Source organism: Salmo trutta, chromosome 21 (genome assembly GCF_901001165.1).
Source record: "Salmo trutta chromosome 21, fSalTru1.1, whole genome shotgun sequence".
NCBI lineage: Eukaryota > Metazoa > Chordata > Actinopteri > Salmoniformes > Salmonidae > Salmo > Salmo trutta.
Window position 1 is genome coordinate 11,159,762 of NC_042977.1, and position 20,721 is coordinate 11,180,482.

The 20,721-nt window shown below is 42.3% G+C and overlaps 1 protein-coding gene across 3 annotated transcripts in view; it reads right to left on the reverse strand.

The window, feature by feature from the left end:
- LOC115156670 (uncharacterized) overlaps positions 1-20,721 on the reverse strand; it is a 62,676-nt gene that overhangs the window by 31,799 nt on the left and 10,156 nt on the right. For 2 of the 3 annotated variants that reach the window (XM_029704209.1, XM_029704206.1), the window contains exons 14-38: positions 18,415-18,573; positions 16,588-16,706; positions 16,123-16,383; positions 15,746-15,901; positions 15,241-15,425; positions 14,838-15,020; positions 14,524-14,615; positions 14,061-14,230; positions 13,494-13,647; positions 13,089-13,168; positions 12,699-12,879; positions 12,437-12,592; positions 12,198-12,331; positions 11,748-11,906; positions 11,124-11,304; positions 10,804-11,015; positions 10,413-10,601; positions 9,734-9,876; positions 9,414-9,573; positions 5,591-5,674; positions 5,192-5,329; positions 1,359-1,484; positions 1,166-1,258; positions 780-1,003; positions 230-432 (exon numbers count right to left, since the gene is read on the reverse strand). In XM_029704209.1, the coding sequence (XP_029560069.1) occupies positions 230-432; positions 780-1,003; positions 1,166-1,258; positions 1,359-1,484; positions 5,192-5,329; positions 5,591-5,674; positions 9,414-9,573; positions 9,734-9,876; positions 10,413-10,601; positions 10,804-11,015; positions 11,124-11,304; positions 11,748-11,906; positions 12,198-12,331; positions 12,437-12,592; positions 12,699-12,879; positions 13,089-13,168; positions 13,494-13,647; positions 14,061-14,230; positions 14,524-14,615; positions 14,838-15,020; positions 15,241-15,425; positions 15,746-15,901; positions 16,123-16,383; positions 16,588-16,706; positions 18,415-18,573 (3,942 nt within the window). The remainder of the gene's footprint in view (positions 1-229; positions 433-779; positions 1,004-1,165; positions 1,259-1,358; positions 1,485-5,191; positions 5,330-5,590; positions 5,675-9,413; positions 9,574-9,733; positions 9,877-10,412; positions 10,602-10,803; positions 11,016-11,123; positions 11,305-11,747; positions 11,907-12,197; positions 12,332-12,436; positions 12,593-12,698; positions 12,880-13,088; positions 13,169-13,493; positions 13,648-14,060; positions 14,231-14,523; positions 14,616-14,837; positions 15,021-15,240; positions 15,426-15,745; positions 15,902-16,122; positions 16,384-16,587; positions 16,707-18,414; positions 18,574-20,721) is intronic. The other variant, XM_029704207.1, reaches the window with a different exon arrangement.

Consider the following 20,721-nt stretch of genomic DNA (forward strand, 5'->3'; position numbering starts at 1 on the left):
ACTTCGTAGTAATGAATAATACATTTGTGTGTGTGTGTGTGTGTGTGTGTGTGTGTGTGTGTGTGTGTGTGTGTGTGTGTGTGTGTGTGTGTGTGTGTGTGTGTGCGCGTTTCACCATTTATACAGCATTAACATGGGAAATACACAAACCTGGGTTCGCCATTGCACTTCTTGAGACAAGACCAGATGAATGAGTCTCAATCACTTCTTATGTCAAATAGATCCATACCTTCAGTGAGCCAGTCTGACTGCCCCAGGGCTCCTTCCAGACTCAGGGCAGGAGGCAGAGCAGTGAGGCTGGGTAAGGAGTGCCTCAGGCCGCCCGTGACAGCCATCCGGAGCCACGGGGAACCAGGGGAGTGCTCCAATGAGCCAGCCACCTGGGCCTGCAGGACCTCCCCTCCCTGGTCATAGGAACCATGCACGGAGAGTCTGGAAGGAGATAGACAGGGAGAGATGAGAAGGTATGGAGGTACTATGAACGATTACAATTAGGATACAGAGTGAGAAAGCATGGGGAGGGATACAGCAAAACTGTGGTTAAGACAGACAGACCTGTCCTAAGTACACACTGTATGTAGCTACTTGATAGACTAGTATTTATATATTCTTAATTCCATTCCTATACTTAGATTTGTGTGTATTGGGTATATATTGTTAGATATTACTGCACTGTCGGAGCTAGAAGCACATGCATTTCGCTACACCTGCAGTAACATCTGCTAACCATGTGTATGTGGCCAATAACATTTGATTTGATTTAGTGAGAATGCACTCACTTATCTGAGGATATGTTGGCAGACATGTTGAGTTGCAGCTCAGTGGCTGAAGTAGGTAGTAGAGTCTGGAGCAGGGCCAGACGTATACTCAGGGCTCTGGTGTCTCTCTGTAGGGAGTGGGAGAGCTGGGCCTCCAGCAGGGCTCTGTCCTTCCCATCAGCCCTCACACACAGAGAGCTGCTCACTCCGCCGTCCACCATAGACGTGTCTGCAGTGAGCCGGGCCTGGAGAATACAAAACGTAAAGTTACGAATACTAAACCCATTAGAAACCACGAGATACGCTGACCAAAAAACAAAAAAGCAACATGTTTTTTTTTATTTATATACCTCGTCAATTAAGGGATTCAATTGTCAACCTTTGAAAAAGCACATTAAGCAACCCACCTCCAATGTTTTAAGGATCTTGGATTGGAAGGGATGTGTGAGTGAGGAATATAGACCAATTCTGTCTGATGAGCCATTCAGATTAACAGAAAACTGATGGAGAAAAAGACACATTGTTAATGATTGATAAGTGCTGTAATCATAAATAAGCAATATTTATTTATCTAAGTGGTGAATGAATAGTTACTCTTACCTGACACTCCTGCCGGTTGATTCCTACTTTGCCTCTCACTAGGTAATCAAACACACTGTTATTTTTAGGATTCCAGGACACATCTCCTTCCAGTATGGCCGACGAAGGGAGCTTCAACTGAAATAGCTAAGAAAGTCATGGGTCCATCACAATAGTTTTTTCCTCTCCTTGTCTCCCTTCCTTGGAAAGGTGAAATCAAATACCCAGTGGACATCCATCATATTCCCCTATTGTTTTTATCATATCACTGCACAAGTGACAAGATGAAGAAGTCTTTTCACGCTATTGGGATGAAACTCCACACTTCCTTTCTGGTAATGTCAACACAAACAGTGCATTCGGTAAGTATTCAGACCCCTTCCCTTTTTCCAAATGTTTTACGTTACAGCCTAATTCTAAAATGAATTCAATAAATAAACATCCTTATCCATCTACACACAATAACCCATAATGACAAAGCGAAAACAGATTTTTAGACACTTTTGCAAATGTATTAAAAATAAAAAACAGAAATACCTTATTTATATAAGTATTCAGACCCTTTGCTATGAGACTTAACATTGAGGTGAGGTGCATCCTGTTTCCATTGATCATCCTTGAGATGTTTCTACAACTTGATTGGAGTCCACCTGTGGTAAATTCAATTGATTGGACATGATTTGGAAAGGCACACACCTGTCTATTTAAGGTCCCACAGTTGAGCAAAAACCAAGCCATGAGGTTAATGCAATTGTCCGTAGAGCTCCGAGACAGGATTGTGTCGATGCACAGATCGGGGGAAGGGTACCAAAAACATTCTGCAGCATTTAACGTCCCAAGTGTCCCCTTTTATGGTAGAGTGGCCAGACAGTAGCCACTCCTCAGTAAAAGGCACATGACAGCCCAAAAGGCACTAAAGGACTCTCAGACCATGAGAAAAAAAATTCTCTGGTCGGATGAAACCAAGATTGAACTCATTAGCCTGAATGCCAAATGTCATGTCTGGAGGAAACCTGGCACTATCCCTACGGTGAAGCATGGTGGTGGCAGCAGCATCATGCTGTTGGGAAGTTTTTTAGCAGCAGGGACTGGGAGACAAGTCTGGATCGAGGGAAAGATGAACGGAGTAAAGTACAGAGAGATCATTGGTGAAAACTTGCTCCAGAGGGGTGAGGACCTCAGACTGGGGCAAAGGTTCACCTTCCAACAGAACAATGACCCAAAGCACACAGCCTAGACAATGCATGAGTGGCTTCGGGACAAGTCTCTGAATACCCTTTTGTGGCCCAGCCAGAGACCTGAAAAATAGCTGTGCAACGACGTTCCCCATCCAACCTGACAGAGCTTGAGAGGATCTGCAGAGAAGAACGGGAGAAACTCCCCAAATACAGGTGGGCCAAGCTTGCAGCATCATACCCAAGAAGACTCGCTGTAATCGCTGCCAAAGGTGCTTCAACAAAGTACTGAGTAAAGGGTCTGAATAATGTGATATTTGCTTCTTTTTTTATATACATTTGCAAAAATGTAATTATAGAGTATTGTGTGTAGATTGTAGAATAAGGCTGTAACGTAACAAAATGTGGAAAAAGTCAAGGGGTCTGAATACTTTCAGAATACACTGTATAGGGCTCTATTTTTGGCTGGTGTTAAGGCGGCACAAGTGTCAAAAGATGTTAGTTTGCAATTTCGTCATGTGAAAACTGGTGGGGCAGAAATATTTGAGGTGGTCGAATTGCTGCAAAGAAACCCCTACTTAAGGACACCAATAAGAAGAAGATTCTTGCATTGGCCAGGAAACACGAGCAATGGACATTAGAACGGTGGAAATCTGCCCTTTGGTCTGAGGAGTCCAAATTTTGGATTTTTGGTTCCAACCGCCGTGTCTTTGTGAGACGCAGAGTAGGTGAACGGATGATCTCTGCATGTGTGGTTCCCACTGTGAAGCATGGAGGAGGAGGTGTGATGGTGTGGATGTGCTTTGCTGGTGACACTGTCTGTGATTTAATTTGAATTTAAGGCACACTTAACCAGCATGGCTACCACAGCGATACGCCATCCCATCTGGTTTGCGCTTAGTGGGACTATCATTTGTTTTTAAACAGGACAATGACCCAACACAACTCCAGGCTGTGTAAGGGCTATTTGACCAAGAAGGAGAGTGATGGAGTGCTGCATCAGATGACCTGGCCTCCACAATCACCCGACCTCAACCCAATTGAGATGGTTTGGGATGAGTTGGACCACATGGTGAAGAACAAGCAGCCAACAAGTGCTCGGCATATGTGGGAACTCCTTCAAGACTGTTGGCAAGGCATTCCAGGTGAAGCTGTTTGAGAGAATGCCAAGCGTGTGCAAAGCTGTCATCAAGGAAAAGGGTGGCTACTTCGAAGAATCTAAAATGTAAAATCTAGTTTGATTTGTTTAACATTTTATTGGTCACTTCATGATTCCATATGTGTTATTTCATAGTTTTGATGTCTTCACTATTATTATACGATGTAGAAAATAGTAAAAATAAAGAAAACCCCTTGAATGAGTAGGTGTGTCCAAACCTTTGACTGGTACTGTATATATATATTTGTTTATTTTTTTCTTTACAAAAAATATATTGGTGATTGGAAATCTATCTGGAATATTAAAGCTGATCTACCCCCCCCCCCCATATATTTTTTAAAAAGGGTGTGACATAGCCAAGTTGTTGTTGTTTAGCATTTCATTAGAATTATTCATTCTCTTTTTAGGGCTTATCAATAATTTGTTTAATCTTGCTTATTGACCATGTTTGGCATGTCCATGCTCAGCCATAATGCAATTTACAGTACATTTTACATTTTAGTCATTTAGCAGACACTCTTATCCAGAGCAACTTACAGTAGTGAATGCATACATTTCATACATTTTTTCTCCGTAATGGTCCCCCGTGGGAATCAAACCCACAACCCTGACGTTGCAAACACCATGCTCTACCAACTGAGCCACACAGTAGACCTAAACCCTATATCAGTGTGAATGGTATTGAAGCCATGGAATTACTTAGAACAATGTGGACTGCAAATGGGTTCAAGTTAACCTATTCAGCAAAGATAGGTCTATATTTTGTTATTTCGTTTCTGTCAGCTATTTATTAACAAACTATACCGGACTAAAATTGGAATTGGAGTTGATTCCACGGCAATACATAAAAGACCATTGAAGCAACCACATATTTCGCAATGGAGCGCGTTCTGATTGGCCAGCGAGGGGCCAAGCCTGGACACACCAACAACTTCTTTATTCATCAAAACCTAGCCTTTTCGCGCCAACAAGTGCGGCGATAATTGTGATATTGAAAAACCTATAGCACAACCTATAACCTATAGCACAATCGCCTGCACTTAGATTTACCACTGCTTTAGGTTTGTTAAAATAGAGCCCGTATTAACACTGCTCAATGGAATACAATACCAGTCAAAAGTTTGGACACACCTACTCATTCAAGGATTTTTCTTAATTTTTTACTATTATCTACATTGTAGAATAATTGTGAAGACATCAACACTTTGAAATAACACATATGGAATCATGCAGTAACCAAGTTGTCATAAAGGCAAAGGGTGGCTACTTTGAAGAATCTAAAATCTAAAATATATTTTGATTTGTTTAACACTTTTTTGGTTACTACATGATTCCATATGTGTTATTTCATAGTGTTGATGTCTTCACTATTATTCTACAATATATAAAATAGCAAAAATAAAGAAAACCCCTTGAATGAGTAGGTGTGTCCAAACTTTGACTGGTACTGTATATTATATGATAATTATATATTATACTGTTTATATTATTTAAAGTCCCTCTTATAGAATCTGCCTTACCTGGAGTAGATGGGTGAGGTTGGCTCGAACTTTGACCCTATGCTGAGGTAAATCTGAGGGGTTCAACTGAATTTGTCCAAGGAAGGTCAGTCTGTCCTTCTTCCCGATCCGAACCCTCCCTCGCACCTCTCTCTGTGTCTGTAGAGAAATATGGCGGCCATAGGATTTTATAGAGAACTTTTTCACCCACAGGATTTCTATGGGTATAGCAGACATAAAATTGGACTCAAGTACAGTGCTACCAACTCATTCTCCACATGTGCTCTGCTACAAGTCTGTTTTGTTAGACTGAAATTCAATTTAGTCATTTAACAATTTAGTCATTGTTTTTATCAAAACAGACTGTATCAGAGGATCTGTGTTGATGTCTTGAAGTGTGATGGGTATCAATCACCCTACCTGATTGCTAAACATTGTGACACACACTTCAGAGTCCGGAGGGATGACGTCATAGCTGAACGGGTGGGTCAAGGAGGAACACACCTGCAGAAGATACAAATAGAAGATACCAATAGAAGATAACATCACTGAGAAAGATTGACTAATGACTGTTGTATTAACCTTTCCTATGGCAATTCAGGGCTTGTATTCAAAGAGCGTCTCAGACTAGGGCTGCTGATCCAGGATCCGTTTAGATTTTTAGATCATAATGAATAAGGGTCGTTCTTGAATTGCGGCGGCATTTTGCGTCCCTTGCCTTTGCAACCATGAAAAAAAAAAACTTTAAAATAGCAAATAGTTACACATCATACATGTTTTTGTTTATATTGAACTGTTTACCAATGACAATAATCCAAGTTGGTTATACTGCAACACTTTATGTTTATGCATTGTTAAAGTAGTTAAGGTAAGCAAATTGGCTTGACCCAGTAGTGATGTGTAGAGTTATAGTGATATTTTGGGGATTTAGAGATATTTATCTACAGGCAGTCAGTCAATTATTTGCACCTTAAATAAAGATGAGAAAGAAAGACTGTACAAAATAAATAATACAAATACTGAGCTCCTGTCGCGCCTGCTTCCGCTCTCCCTCTCTGGCGCTCGAGTGCACCAGGCTGCCCTTCATTACGCACACCTGTCACCATCATTACACGCAACTGCGCTCATTGGACTCACATGGACTACTTCCCTTTGTCGATTGACCTGTCTATAACTGTCTGCTCCCCCGTTTGTTCCCTGTGTCTGCATTAATGTCGTTATGTGTTTATGGCCAGACGCTATCCTGTCCTGTTCCGTGTCCATTGATAATTAAACGTTCACTCCCTGTACCTGCTTCTCGTCTCTACCAGCGTCGATCCGTACAGCTACATTGTATTCCCCCCCAAAAAGGGAAAAGTATATTATTTTATTCTAATACAATTGCTCAGAGAAATATATTTTATTTAACAAGTAATACAACAAAATTCTCAAAAAGATAGGGGTCAAGATTATTGGCACACCTGTTTCAATATTTTGCGTCCACTAGTCCTGGGCCCTTGTTAAGGTCAACGGCATTATGAACTTTACCCAGTACCAGGACATTTTAGTTGCGTCTGTCAGGAGGCTGAAAGGAGGCTGAAACTAAGCCGCAAGTTAACTGACCACATAATCAACATTTTAGCAAGTCTCCGGACATGACCCCCATTGAAAACATGTGGTTTGAATTAAAGAGGGCAGACTGAAATCACAAACGAAGGATATCAAGGATCTGGGAAAATTCTGTATGGAGGAATTGTACAAGAACCCTCCCAATGTGTTCTCTAATCTCATAAAACATTTTAGAAACGGCTCAGTGCTGTTATCCTCGCAAGTTGAGGTATTGAAAGATACTGAAACAGGGGTGCCAATAATTATGACCCCTATCTTAAAAAATATATTACTTGGTAAACAAAATCTCTTTGTCTGAGCAATTATATTAGTATAATAGAATAGAATAAAACTTCATTGTCCATCCAGGAAGGACATACTGCTTTGGCATCACCTTCCATTAAAAGAATCACATACACATACATTCTCACATAATATACATTTAAACCAGTCAGTCCATTATGTTGCATACACTAACAACATAGAGGACATTAATACATTCCCTCACAAGCAACCGCGATCTCAACTGCACTAGATGGATAAGTACATATACCGATACAATTGACCTTGCATTTAGTAGTCCAACAGCACAAGGAACGAATGAATGTTTGAACACGTTCTTCTTGGCCATGGGCATTCTGAAGCGCTCGGCCAGAGGGAAGCCTCTCAAACTGAGGGTGTAGAGGGTGGGAGGGGTCGCCAACGACAGCCAGTGCCTTCTTTTTGGTTGCCTCGTGGAACAGAATGCTCAAATGTGCCTGTGGTCGACCAATTACTTTGCTGGCTGTGCTTACTATTCTTGTGAGTTTGCTTCTGCTCCTCACACTCAGATTACCATACCAGACTGTCAAATTGAATGTGAGGATGCTCACCACCAAGCTGCTGTACACCCTATCCAGAACATCCTGGCTGACCCCTAACCCCTTTAATTTCCTGATTAAGAACAGACGTTGCCTTGCTTTTAAAAAAATACACTCTGCAATCTCTGTAAAACTCAGCTTGTTATCAATTTGTGTCCCTAGGTATTTAAAACACTCAACCACCTCCACTGGTTAGTCTTTCAGAGAGAGTGGTTGGGGACAGTTGTTGCCATTGATGATCAGCTCCTTTGTCTTTTCCACATTGATGTGGAGGAAACTTGACCGGCACCATTCTTGAAGGTTGTTGGTCTGTTTAAAATAGCTGTCCCCATCTGACGTAGCATCTTTTAAAAAGAGTCCTACCAGAGCCATGTCATCCGCGTACTTAAAAAGGCTCACATTGTTTCCTTGGCTCTTCATCTCGTTAGTGTAGATAGAGAACAACAACGGTGAAAGGACACACCCCTGGGGCGCCCCTGTGTTCAGGGTCAGTTCATCAGAGAGGGCCCCATTCATAGGGACCCTCTGTGGGTGGTCAGTTAAAAAGTCCTTGATTCAATTTTCTTTTTTTTTTGCATACAATATATCTCAGTATTTGTATTATTTATTTTATACAGTCTTTTCTGCTCATCTTTATCATGAGTGCCAATAATTTTGTTTATTATTTTGAAAGCTAGAAAGTGAACAAAATGATTTAATATATTGTATAAATCGATAAAAATAAAGAAGGCTATTAAAATACTTATTTTTTACTAGTATGTCTGTCCCTCAGTTTTATGTCATCGGTGTTACCGCCTTCAAAATCACTTATTACAATGGTATACAAGTACCTTGTGTCACGTCCTGACCAGTAAAAGAGCTTGTTTGTTATTGTAGTTTGGTCAGGGCGTGGCAGAGGGTGTTTGTTTAGAGTGTTTGTTTAGAGTGTTTTGGGGTTTGTTGGGCTATGTTCTATGTTAGTCTATTTCTATGTTAGTTCTAGTATGTCTAGTTCTATGTGGTGTTTATTGGGTTGACCTTCAATTGGAAGCAGCTGCTCCTCGTTGCTTCTAATTGAAGGTCCTATTTAAGAGGGGTGTTTTTTCTATGGGATTTGTGGGTAGTTGTTTCCTGTTTAGGGTTTGTTGCACCTGACAAGACTGTTTTCGTCATTCTTTTTGTTCAGTGTTCATTTTATTTAATAAAAGAAGATAATGAGCATTCACATTCCCGCTGCGTTTTGGTCCAATTCTTACGACACCTTGAGCATTCCCTCCAGTGGAAAACTGTTATGGGGGAGGGGTATATGTTAAATAAAATTATTAGCTAATCACACCCTTTAAGTATGTCTTCAATTTGAGGATTCCATTGATCATTTGATGTCTAAATCCAAAGTGTCACTTTCGTGTTGCTCAATTTAAATGAAGGGAAATAACAATGTGAGCAAAATGATTAATCATATCACTTTAGTAAATCATTTTTAAAGGGTTAATGACCTTACATTTGACCATCTGTGGCCTCCACTTAAGAAAATCCTCAATAACCTAACATTTCTCATAGGTGTTACCATCATTGGTGTTACTACTCCTACTGGTGGCACAATGTTATCATAAAGGTAAAAATTATTTAAAGTCATTAAGCTTCCATATTGGTTGATTTAGAATGGGAAGGTGTACCTAAATACATTTAAATAACTACAAATTCAAGAACGACCATATGATTATATTGACATTAGTAGGACCTGATCCTAGATCAGCACTCCTACTCTGAGACCTTTGTGAATATGGGCCCAGAAACATGAGTGGTCCTGGACTCACAAAAGGGCTGGGTTGCTGGTATCCCAGGGTGACAGTATGAATGATGTCTCTGTTGCTATAGAGATGGGCTTTGGATTCCAGGATGTAAAGGCCCTTGTGGAGGTCGACAGTGAAAGTCTCCTGGAGAAGGAAGCTCTGGAGAAACTTCTGGAACGGTTGTCTGTTAGCGGGATGGGAGGGGGAATTCTAACTTTATTTTTGTCAGGATTACAATGCAATTAACCATCATTCTTCATCACCATTGTTATCATCATCATCATCATCATCATCAAGTTATATTCAATCACACTCATAAAGAGCACCAGTAAGTGGATACACACCGAAGGAGTAGCAACGCTCTCTTCTGATAAATCTGTTTGTCCTTCCTGAGCTCCTCTACTCCTCCCTCTAACTCCAACTCCATAGTCGGGCTTTTGGGCTCCGATAAGGTCATCTTCATCATCACCATCCTCTTCCTTAAATTCTGCAATGAGTCATACGCCATGGTGACAGGCTATGTTAGATATTCAAAGAAAACTGTAGCTGAAAAAAAGATTGTCAAACAATATGACTGGTTGATGACTGTCAATTATTGCATGGCGCTAACTAACTTAATCCCTGTGGTGTGGTGTTCCTTTTAGGACACCCTGAGCCTCAAGCCTCACCCCTCCTTCAGTGGAGGCTGGTGGGAGGAGCTATAGGAGGACGGGCTCATTGTAAATGCCTGGAATGGAATAGAGGGAGCGGAGTCAAATGTGGTTTCCATATGGTTGCTGTGTTTGATACCGTTCCATTCATTCCATTCCAGCCATTACAATGAGCCTGTCCTCCTATAGCTCCGCCCACCAACCTCCTCTGCCCTCCTTAATCGTCAACCATAAATCAACAAATCATTGCCAAAAATATGAACGGTTGATGACTGCCAATTTGTGCATGATGCTAGCTAGCTTACTCACTTACTGTACGTGAGGTGTACATTTTAGGACATCCTAATCCTCACACTTCATCCTTCCCGCCTACCTTGTCCAGGGTAGTGAGTCCTGCGGTGAGGCTGAGGTTGTGTTTGCCGTAGCTGGAGGCCAGCTGCAGGGTCCTGCCCTGCTTGGTGTTCTCCAGGGAGAGGTCTCCCCTCAGGGCAGGGCTCCACACAGAGCTGATGGTGCAGGAGGCCTTCAGACCCTGTTTAGCCACCATACCCCAGCCAACTGCCTGGAACACAACAGAACCAGCACAAAATCGCTCTTAGGGTATGGGTTCTACATGGCACCTTTTTCCACAAAAACTGGTGAATACAGGTATGGTCCAAATTTGATGACTGTGTCTAGAGATGTAGCCAGTCCAGTAAGGTATCCCTTGCTTTGAAATAAATGCCATTATTGAATATGTCAAAGACTAGCAGGAAGCTTCATACTTTGAGGTATGTGACAGCGGGTGCGTAGAGGTGTAGGCGGGCCTCTCTGTCCTTGCTTCTGTCTCTATAATAGCCCTCCAGGGCGAGGTTACGGACGGTCAGCCACTTGCGGGCAGTGAGTTCAGAGGTCAACTGGTAGGTGTGGCGCTGGGGCTGACTCAGCTTGTGCGTGGTGTACATGTAGAGCCAGGGAGTGTCCATGTTGAACATACCTGGAGACAGCACACTCACAGTTACACGCACGGACGGCCACGCATAGAGACACACACACACATGACATTGCATAGCACAGTAAATAAAGCCCTTCAATCTTTCATTACCTTCCCAATTTCTGAACATGGCTTTGGAGGTGTCTTTCCAGTGTAGTCCAGCCACCAGAGGCATCTGGTCGTTGTAGTTCACTTTGAGGTGGGTGCTGCTCTCGGCCCCCCTCTGCCTCAGGTGAGAGTGCATGAGCTGGGTCTTGTAGTTCAGCCGCCTGTCAGGGACCTGCAGACTGAACTGGAGGAAAGGTTGGGTGGCGTATTGTATAGTGGTGAATTACATTTTTGTTTTGTTATTGCTGAATGCACATGAGACCTGCCCATGCCCAAGGATAAGCCGCTCATAATCTCAAAGTACAGACAACACACCAAAAACCCGAGGCATTTATCACTCGACTACGCTAGCTGACAGAAACTCTCAATTGTCATTAATTGCGTTAAATTGTCCCCTGATGATTAATATTGGAGGTAGAGAAAAAGAGATGATAGATACGATAGATAGAGACAGCACAGCTTCTATTATCTCTATTTCTATCTCCAGGGCGCAACAATGCAGTATGTTACTTGCTGTATTCATTATGGTAAGCCGGATGATTTGCCATGTCACAAGATCATATACCACGGTCATAGAAATAGACGTACTAGATAGTAGATCAATAGAGATAAACCTGTGGTGTGTACCTCCAGGACATAGCTGGTAAGGTTGTGTCTGGACTGGTTCCTGAAGGACTGGTTGAGGAGGAGGCGGTGCTTGTTGTTGATCTCGTCCCAGTGTTTCCCATAGCTCACATCCACACTGGACTTGGTGTGGCTGGGACTCTCCTCGTGTCTCAGCTGGACCTGGAAGAACAGAGAGGGATAGGATGAGTGGTGAGAAGAAATGATTCTATTCTAGTCTATTCTATTCCTATCCTTTGACAACTTGAGTAACTAGTGAGTAGATGGTGCATGGCTCCAATGGCTCGGTCAGAGCATAATGTTTGCAACACCAATAACAACAGATAGTGAATGAAAGCGCCTAAACATTTCAGTCCTGCCCAACCAGGTACTGTAGGCCTATGAGGTAACAATTCGAACAAACCGAAAACACGGCATTACATTAAACATGTCCTTGCGGTTACCGATGGTTACCTTGTGGTTAATGTGGGCTGTGGAAGAGCAGTAGAACTCGTGTTCAGCCCTCATGCGGTACGTCTGGTTGGGCTCCCTCTCACTCCTCAGGCTCTGGGACGTGTGGCACTCCTGACGCAAGTGTCGGGAGTCCTCTGTGGAAGGTCAAAGTTCAGCAAACCCCAAAGTGACAGATAGTGGCTTCAGAGCGGAGCTCCACAGTGTGCCTTAGAGAGGCTGCATGGCAAAGTACCACTCACCTCGCAGGCCATATTTGAGCCTCAGTGCAGAGCTCCACAGTGGGCCCTTCTGCTCCATCAGCCCTAGAATCCTGCTGCCCACCACTCCAGGCAGTAGGAGCTCCGCCTCCACTGAGTACTGTCTCCGCCCATCATCCAGCCTCCTCTCCAAAACCACTGTGGATAACCAACCAATAATGATGGCTTTACTATTACCTTACAGTAACAGGCTTATAAAACACTCAATAGACAGTATTGGATCAAGTATTCAATAGTCTATAACCTGAGAAGGAGGCAGCTTCTCTGAACACATTCTTCAGAGTGGCAGACAGGCTGGTCTTTCTGCCCAGTCCGCGAGTGAGGTTAGCAGAGAGGATCATGGGACGGCTTTCCGCACCCACTTTGGCCTCCAGATGATAACGCAGCCTTTGCTCTGAGAGGAGGGTCTGGGAGTCAATCAGTCCCTGTGGAAACCAAATGCACCATATGTGAAATAAACATTGATAGTGATAACCGCATTGTTTACATTGATACCTGCATTGCTGGGTTTAGAGCTTGCAAGGCATTTCACTGTACTTGCGCCCGTGACATTAAAACTTGAAACTTGAAAAACTGTTAAAGGTTGATTCAGGACACTCCACAAGACAACAAAATCTCCAAACCTCCTCCTTACCATGATGTAATACTGATGAACGTTGTCTATCAGAAGCTCCAGTTGACCGGTACATATGTTCCTCACTTGGTCAAGTTGCCCTGATAAAACAACACCATCGGTGTCAAGTGTTGCAATCGCAAGTCAAGTCAGTTTAAGATCATTGTATCTAGTTCAGAACTGGGTTCAAATTGAAATGAAAATGTTTTGCATACTTTAATCGTTTGCTTAAGCCTGCCAGATGGGCATAATTTGCACTTTTGGGACCATTCTACGAGTTTGTTTGTGCCAAACAAGCAAAGCTGAAGTACCTGAAATATTTCAAATACTACTTGAACCCAGGTATGAACTAGTTCCCTACGGTTGACCCTGGAAGAGGATGAAACAGCAATAATCCATTTAAATACGCTGAATCTAGTTCTCTACCCTGGACGGTGAGGGTCTTAAGTGGGTGGGTCATCTTGAGGAGCAGCCTGTGGGGGCTGAGGGCCAAGTCCAGAGACATGTCCCTGGGGATGGAGGAATGGGGGGTGGCCAGGAGGAGGTGGAGGGAGGCCTCTCTGGGGAGCCAGGAGCCACTCTGAAACATAGAGAAAAAACATGATCATTCATCACTTATATTAATTGCCTTTCCATTACAGATGCTATAATTTCTGGTAATAATGTGTTGCAATAATGTGTTGTAATAATATGTTGTAATAATGTGGTGTAATAATGTATAGTAATTGCAGACCTGGGTTCAAATAATATTTTGCATTTGAGTGTGCCAGATAGGCAGGGTTTCTACTTTTGGGACTACTCCATTTGTTCCATTGTGCCAGGCAAGCTCAATAAAGCACAAATTGAAATCTCAAATACTATTTCAACACTGGTCTGTGTGATTTTCATGGCACCCATGCCAAAGGTTAACAAAGTGTTATTAGATAGCCTCTTGTAACAAAGCAGGACAATTAGCAGGACATTTAGCAGGTTAATAGGTTGGATTGACAGTACCTGCGTCAACAGAGAGTATGCTGCCTCTAGTAGGTACTGGTGAAGGCCTCTGTCTAGCTTCAGTAGCCTGAGGGAGAGGTGCACAGGACCGGGAGGGAGGAAGGTAAGCCCCGTAGAGGATAAAGGGTAAGAGACATTGGAGCACAGCTGCCACCCCACCATCTTAGACCCTGGGAGAGAAATGCAAAATGGCTGCTCATCCTCTTACTTCAATATACAAAATACTGGACATCTTTAAGATAGAATCTAGGCAAGCATTGGCGATAAATACTGGTCTCAGATCAACTAATAGCGTTTAGTTATTTAATCCGAAAGGAACTTACTTTACTTCCACATACAGCTTGACACTAGAATCTTCGCACAAATAGCCTAATAATTACACACAATTATTTCCAGTAAGGACCTGGACATTTCCAGGCTTGACCTTAGATACCGCCCTTGAGCTTTGCTGGGATGAACTCACAAGTCTTTGGCGTGCAGATGGTCCTCTCTACACGACTCTTGGGGCCTCTCATCTGCTCTCGGTGGTCTCCGTTTACATGGTACATTCTGGAGCTGTGTCACGCAGGGAGACATTGAAAATCAATCAATCATTGAATTGGAATATCAATTGGCTAAATGGAACGTGCTTTTGGCCCCAACCTAGTCACCTAACCAACGAATACAACTAGAAAAGGTACATTTACTGAAGATAATGTGTGTGCTTGTCTATAAAATGAACATGTAAAATAACAGTAGTGTTCTTTCAGCAAGAACACTAATCACAGCTCCTCTCACCTGAGAGAGACTATATCCATGAGGTCTTCGGGTGTGTTGAGGGCCACTCTCAGGCCGTGGCCCTCCTGGAGATGCACACTCCCATCCAGACTGCTGGAGGTCCTGAGCTCTGTGGCCCACTCCACCCCAGCCCGACCCAGGACCCCGTCCACCCCCATCCGGGCTGACAGGCCCACATAGGCACTGTGAGAAGAGAAAAATACCATTATATGGGAAAGAAACTGAGGGACATTCCCACAGTGTGCAAAAGTACAGAGATCTTCACAAAAATTACATTATTATTTCAAATACTTAGTATGCCACTAAGTGGTGGCTGTTTGGCTGAAACGCAGTTATTGGTGAAACACTAACCAGGGATAAGAAAATGACAAGGCCGTCAGATCCAAAATGGATACCGACTTACTTGGGCTTGATGTGACCTGCCAGTGAGAAGTGTGACCAGTCTCTGTAGTTGGCACTGCCCTTGAGGTGCAGGGAGAGGAGGGAGGTCATGTTGATGCCCAGTCTAATGGGTAAGCCTGACAGAGAGGGCAGGACCAACTCCTCTGTCATCAACACTGCCCTGTGGTGGAGCTGCACCCCCTGACCCTGAGGGAGGGAGAGAGAGAGAGAGAGAGAGAGAGAGAGAGAGAGAGAGAGAGAGAGAGAGAGAGAGAGAGAGAGAGAGAGAGAGAGAGAGAGAGAGAGAGAGAGAGAGAGACCATCCATTCTTTCTCAATACAATATTATACGAAGAAGAGCAAAACATGAAACTAATGTGTATGAGCATTGCTTAAAGGTAACAGACTAGAAAGATATTACACAGGATTTCATCAAACTGCATTCATCTGAGATGATCATATGGAGTCATATCCCGTATGAGTCCCACAGCCCCACTATCGCAGAGGTCAGAGGTCACAGTCGCATACCTTCAGCAGTCTGACGGCAAGCCCAGCCATGCTGAGTGACAGCTCCTTTATCTGAGAGTAGAGGTCAGCACAGGTCACCACGCTCAACTCATTCCCAAACACTTTGACACCAAGCCAACAACGTGGTCTGGCCTCCTCCAGTCTCCCTCCTGAGAACTACAATTAAAAACATCAATCATCATCCATGGTCACTGAAAAGCTATTTACATCTACAATCGGAGTGAAGTGACCCATTATTTAGGCTACACTATGAAACCATCAGATCTAATGTAATTCTCTAACTTAAATGTACAAAAATAGAATTGGCACATAGGCTAGCTAGGCTTAGATAGGCTAATGAATGTAGCAATGGTCAAATACTGCTGTGAAAGTCTCACCATAGTCCTGACCTGGCTGAGGTAACCGTAGATACTAGGTGAACAACCAGAGCTGTCTCTTTCCCCAGCTTTTCTCCTTCTCCGCTCCTTTATCTGTCCTTTATTTCCTTCCCCTGCTTTTCTTCGTCTTCTCTCCTTCATCGGAGACTTCTTTCCATCCTCCTCTTCATCCCGAGTTGTAGGCTCCTCATCGGGAGAAGTTGATTTGTGGCCAAAAATGTGTTTCAGAAGTGGTTCAATGTTTTCCACACGAAGATCGACCTGTGGAGGAGAGCAGACAATTTGATTTCCCGTTGTCCATTTGATTTGAATCACATACAGCGTCTGTTCCTCAGATATGTTGTTTTACGTCCCTCTCTCGGTAATTCAGTGCTTCAGAGCATTGAGGAAGAGCAGAAAATTCCCTCAAAAACGCATTCAGTTGCTCACAGAATGAAAACAATGAGATATGATCTAACTACTCACCTCAAGCAGATTGAAAGCTCTTCCATGGATGTAGACGGTCAGGTTAGCCATGGCATAGCGCGGCACAAAGGACTCGGAAGAGAAAACTAAGGCTCCCTCCATATTTGCAACTCCAAATCCTGAGACACACAAAAAACACTTACTGTATTCTTTTGCTCTTCAAAGGACAACCAAGTGCAAAATGTAATCACTTCTGAAACAATTATCACTGCAAAGTAATTGAAGAGGGTTATCCTAAAAAGACAAAGCTACCCTTTCACAGGTAACCTGCTGTACATTATAACATATGTATGAACCATATTAGCATATTCATCCAATGTTGTTAATGTTACTACACAGGTACAGTGCCTTCAGAAAGTATTCATACCCCTTGACCTAATTCACATTTTGTTGTTTTACAGCCTGAATTCAAAATGGATTAAAAATATATATATTCTCACCCCATAATGACAAAGTGAAATCATGTTTTTATACATTTTTGCTAATTTATTGAAAATGAAATACAGAAATATCTCATTTATATAAGTATTCACACCCCTGAGGCAATACATGTTAGAATCACCTTTGGCAGTGATTACAGTTGTGAGTCTTTCTAAGAGCTTTGCACACCTGGATTATACAATATTTTCACATTATTCTTTAAAACATTCTTCAAGCTCTGTCAAGTTGGTTGTTGATCGTTGCTAGACAACCATTTTCAAGTCTTGCCATAGATTTGCAAGTCGATTAAAGTCTAAACTGTAACTAGGCCACATTCAATGTCGTCTTGGTAAGCAACTCCAGTGTATATTTGGCCTTGTGTTTTAGGTTATTGTCTTTCTAAAAGGTGAATTTGTCTCCCAGTGTCTGTTGGAAAGCAGACTGAACCAGGTTTTCCCCTAGGATTTTGCCAGTGCTTAGCTCTATTTCATTTATTTTTATCTTAAATAACTCCCTAGTCCTTGCCCATGACAAGCATACCCATAACATGATACAGCCACCACCATGTTGAAAATATGAAGATTATTACTCAGTGAAGTATTGTGTTGTACTTGCCCCAAACATAATGTTTTGGATCCAGGACATAAAGTTAATTTGTTTGCCACATTTTTTTACAGTTTTACTTTAGTGCCTTATTGCAAACAGGATGCATGTTTTGGAATATTCTTATTCTGTACAGGCTTCCTTCTTGTCACTCTGCCATTTAGGTTGGTATTGTGGAGTAACTACAATGTTGTTGATCCATCCTCCATTTTCTCCTATCACGGCCATTAAACTCTGTAACTGTTTTTACAGTCACCATTGACCTCATGGTGAAATATCTTTTGTAGTGACTGAGTGTATAGATACACCATCCATACACCAAATGTAATGAATAACTTCACCATGCTCAAAGGGATATTCAATGCCTGCTTTTTTTATACCCATCTACCAATAGGTGCCCTTCTTTGTGAGGCATTGAAAAACCTCCCTGGTCTTTGTGGTTGAATCTGTGTTTGAAATTCGCTGCTCAACTGAGGAACCTTACAGATAATTGCATGTGTGGAGTACAGAGATGAGGTAGTCATTCATTATGTTAAATACTACTATTGCACACAGAGTGAGTCCATGCAACTTATTATGTGACTTGTTAAGGCTTGCCATAACAAAGGGGTTGAATACTTATATATACTTATAAACAAAATTCCACTTTGACATTATGGGATATTTATTCTGTGTAGGCCAATGACACAAAATCTCAATTTAATACATTTTAAATTCAGGCTATAACACAACACAATGTTGAAAAAGTCAAGGGTGTGAATACTTTCTGAAGACACTTTATAAGAGGAACTTAATGTAAATTACCTGAGTCTGCAGTGTAGTCTGAATAAGAGGAGTATTTCCAGGGTTCAGCCTCAAAGTCTTTGGTAATGATGTCATCAGGCAGTGCCTCCATCAGGGCCTGCTTCATGGGGTCCTCAGTTCTCAGGACCTGGGTCAGGTGACTCCACACAAAAGAGCCCACTGAGAATGAAATTCAGAGCAATCATCAATATATCAATCAGCATAACTTCTTACTTGTAGGATGTGTAGGTGGAGTCATTTGGAATCTCTCAGAGTAGTGAACCTGTATGGTTGATCCCAATTTGCATGCTGTCTCTGCTCTTTGGCCCTAAACCATCGATATTTGTGGTTCTGAAAGCTCTGGATAGATATAAGCTGTCACGCCTGACCAGTAAAGGGGTTATTTGTTATTATAGTTTGGTCAGGACGTGGCAGGGGGGTGTTTGTTTTATGTGGTTTGGGGTTTGTTGGGTTATGTGTTTATGTAGAGGGGTGTTTGTTTAGAGTATTCCGGGGTTTTTGGTTATGTTCTATGTTTTATATTTCTATGATCTGTCTATGTTGTGTATTTCTTTGTGTTGGCCTGGTATGGCTCTCAATCAGGAACAGCTGTACATCGTTGTTGCTGATTGGAAGTCATACTTAGGTAGCCCTGTTTTCACATGTCCCTTGTGGGAAGTTGTTTTTGCATAGCTGTGTGTGTAGCCTGCAATACTGTGTGTTCGATCGTTTTCTTTTGTTCAGTGTTCAAATAAAGTTAAGATGAGCACTCAACCCACTGCGCCTTGGTCCATTACATACGACGACCGTTACATTAGAGGTGGAGCTTTTAACATATTGCTTCCACCTTACAGATCTGCAAAAACTGAAGGGCCAAGACCACACTTTTAGAACAAAATGTGCTATCCAGTTCTTCATTTGAGCAACATCCTGCCAGAACAGGATGTGGCACCTCTCAGTTTTGGACTGTTTAGTTCCGGAACCCATTTGCCAGGATCCGGTACCTCTTGTGGCATGAACAATTATTTTCACTTTTTGTAATGTAAAAATTAGAATAAAAGCAATCAGAGTTCATTCAAGTTGACTCCTCTCCTGGCTGCTCCCTAAAAATACGCAATGTGAAAATGTGCCTGATATTATAAGAATTGATTCGTGTTGGGCCCGCCCAGGTTTTTTTATACACGTAGACCAACGAGTGGCCATTACTGCGGAGAGAGAGAGCGAAGCGCGCCTGTATCTCTCACAGAGCTAGAACGAGTGTTCGCTTTCATTGATCTCTCTCTCTCTCTCTCTCTCTCTCTCTCTCTCTCTCTCTCTCTCTCTCTCTCTCTCTCTCTCTCTCTCTCTCTCTCTCTCTCTCTCTCTCTCTCTCTCTCTCTCTCTCTCTCTCTCTCTCTCTCTCTCTCTCTCTCTCTCTCTCTCTCTCTCTCTCTCTCTCTGATAGACATGATGAGCGTTGCACTTCATTTATTTCCTTATAGAATCTTGGCAGCGGGAAGGGTGCTGGTGGTGGCCGCAACACCACTGACCCATTTAAATACATTTGCCAAAGTTAAAGAATTACTGACGTCTGTTCATAAATAAATGAAATGACAATACATCAGGAGTAGGCCTATCATTTAGCCACAGATGATCAATATCTTCAAAAAATAATAATAAACAGCCTAGCTGTATCATAACACAGCCTACATTGCTGTCACCATATTGTCTAACGTCAGTCAACATAGCTACTAGAACTAACGCATTAGTAAACCCGCTAGCTACTGCCCCAGTGGCAATAAATTAATAAAGCCAAAAGCTTACCTTGACTTGGAAGAGTTCCAGTGTTGGATAGCCAGAGCCAACTAGGTAACATAGCATTCACTTATACTGCAGTTTCAAAACTGCAATCTTTTTTGTAATGGAAGTGAAAGTAAAAGTATTTATATATATATATTACAAAAAAGACATATAGATATACAGTTGAAGTCGGAAGTTTACATACACTTAGGTTGGAGTCATTAAAACTTATTCGTCAACCACTCCACAAATTTCTTGTGAAAAAACTATAGTTTTGGCAAGTCGGTTAGGACATCTACTTTGTGCATGACACAAGTAATTTTTCCAACAATTGTTTACAGACAGATTATTTCACTTATAATTCACTGTATCACAATTCCAGTGGGTCAGAAGTTTACATACACTAAGTTGACTGTGCCTTTAAACAGCTTGGAAAATTCCAGAAAATGATGTTATGGCTTTAGAAGCTTCTGATAGGCTAATTGACATCATTTGAGTCAATTGGAGGTGTACCTGTGGATGTATTTCAAGGCCCACTTTCAAACTCAG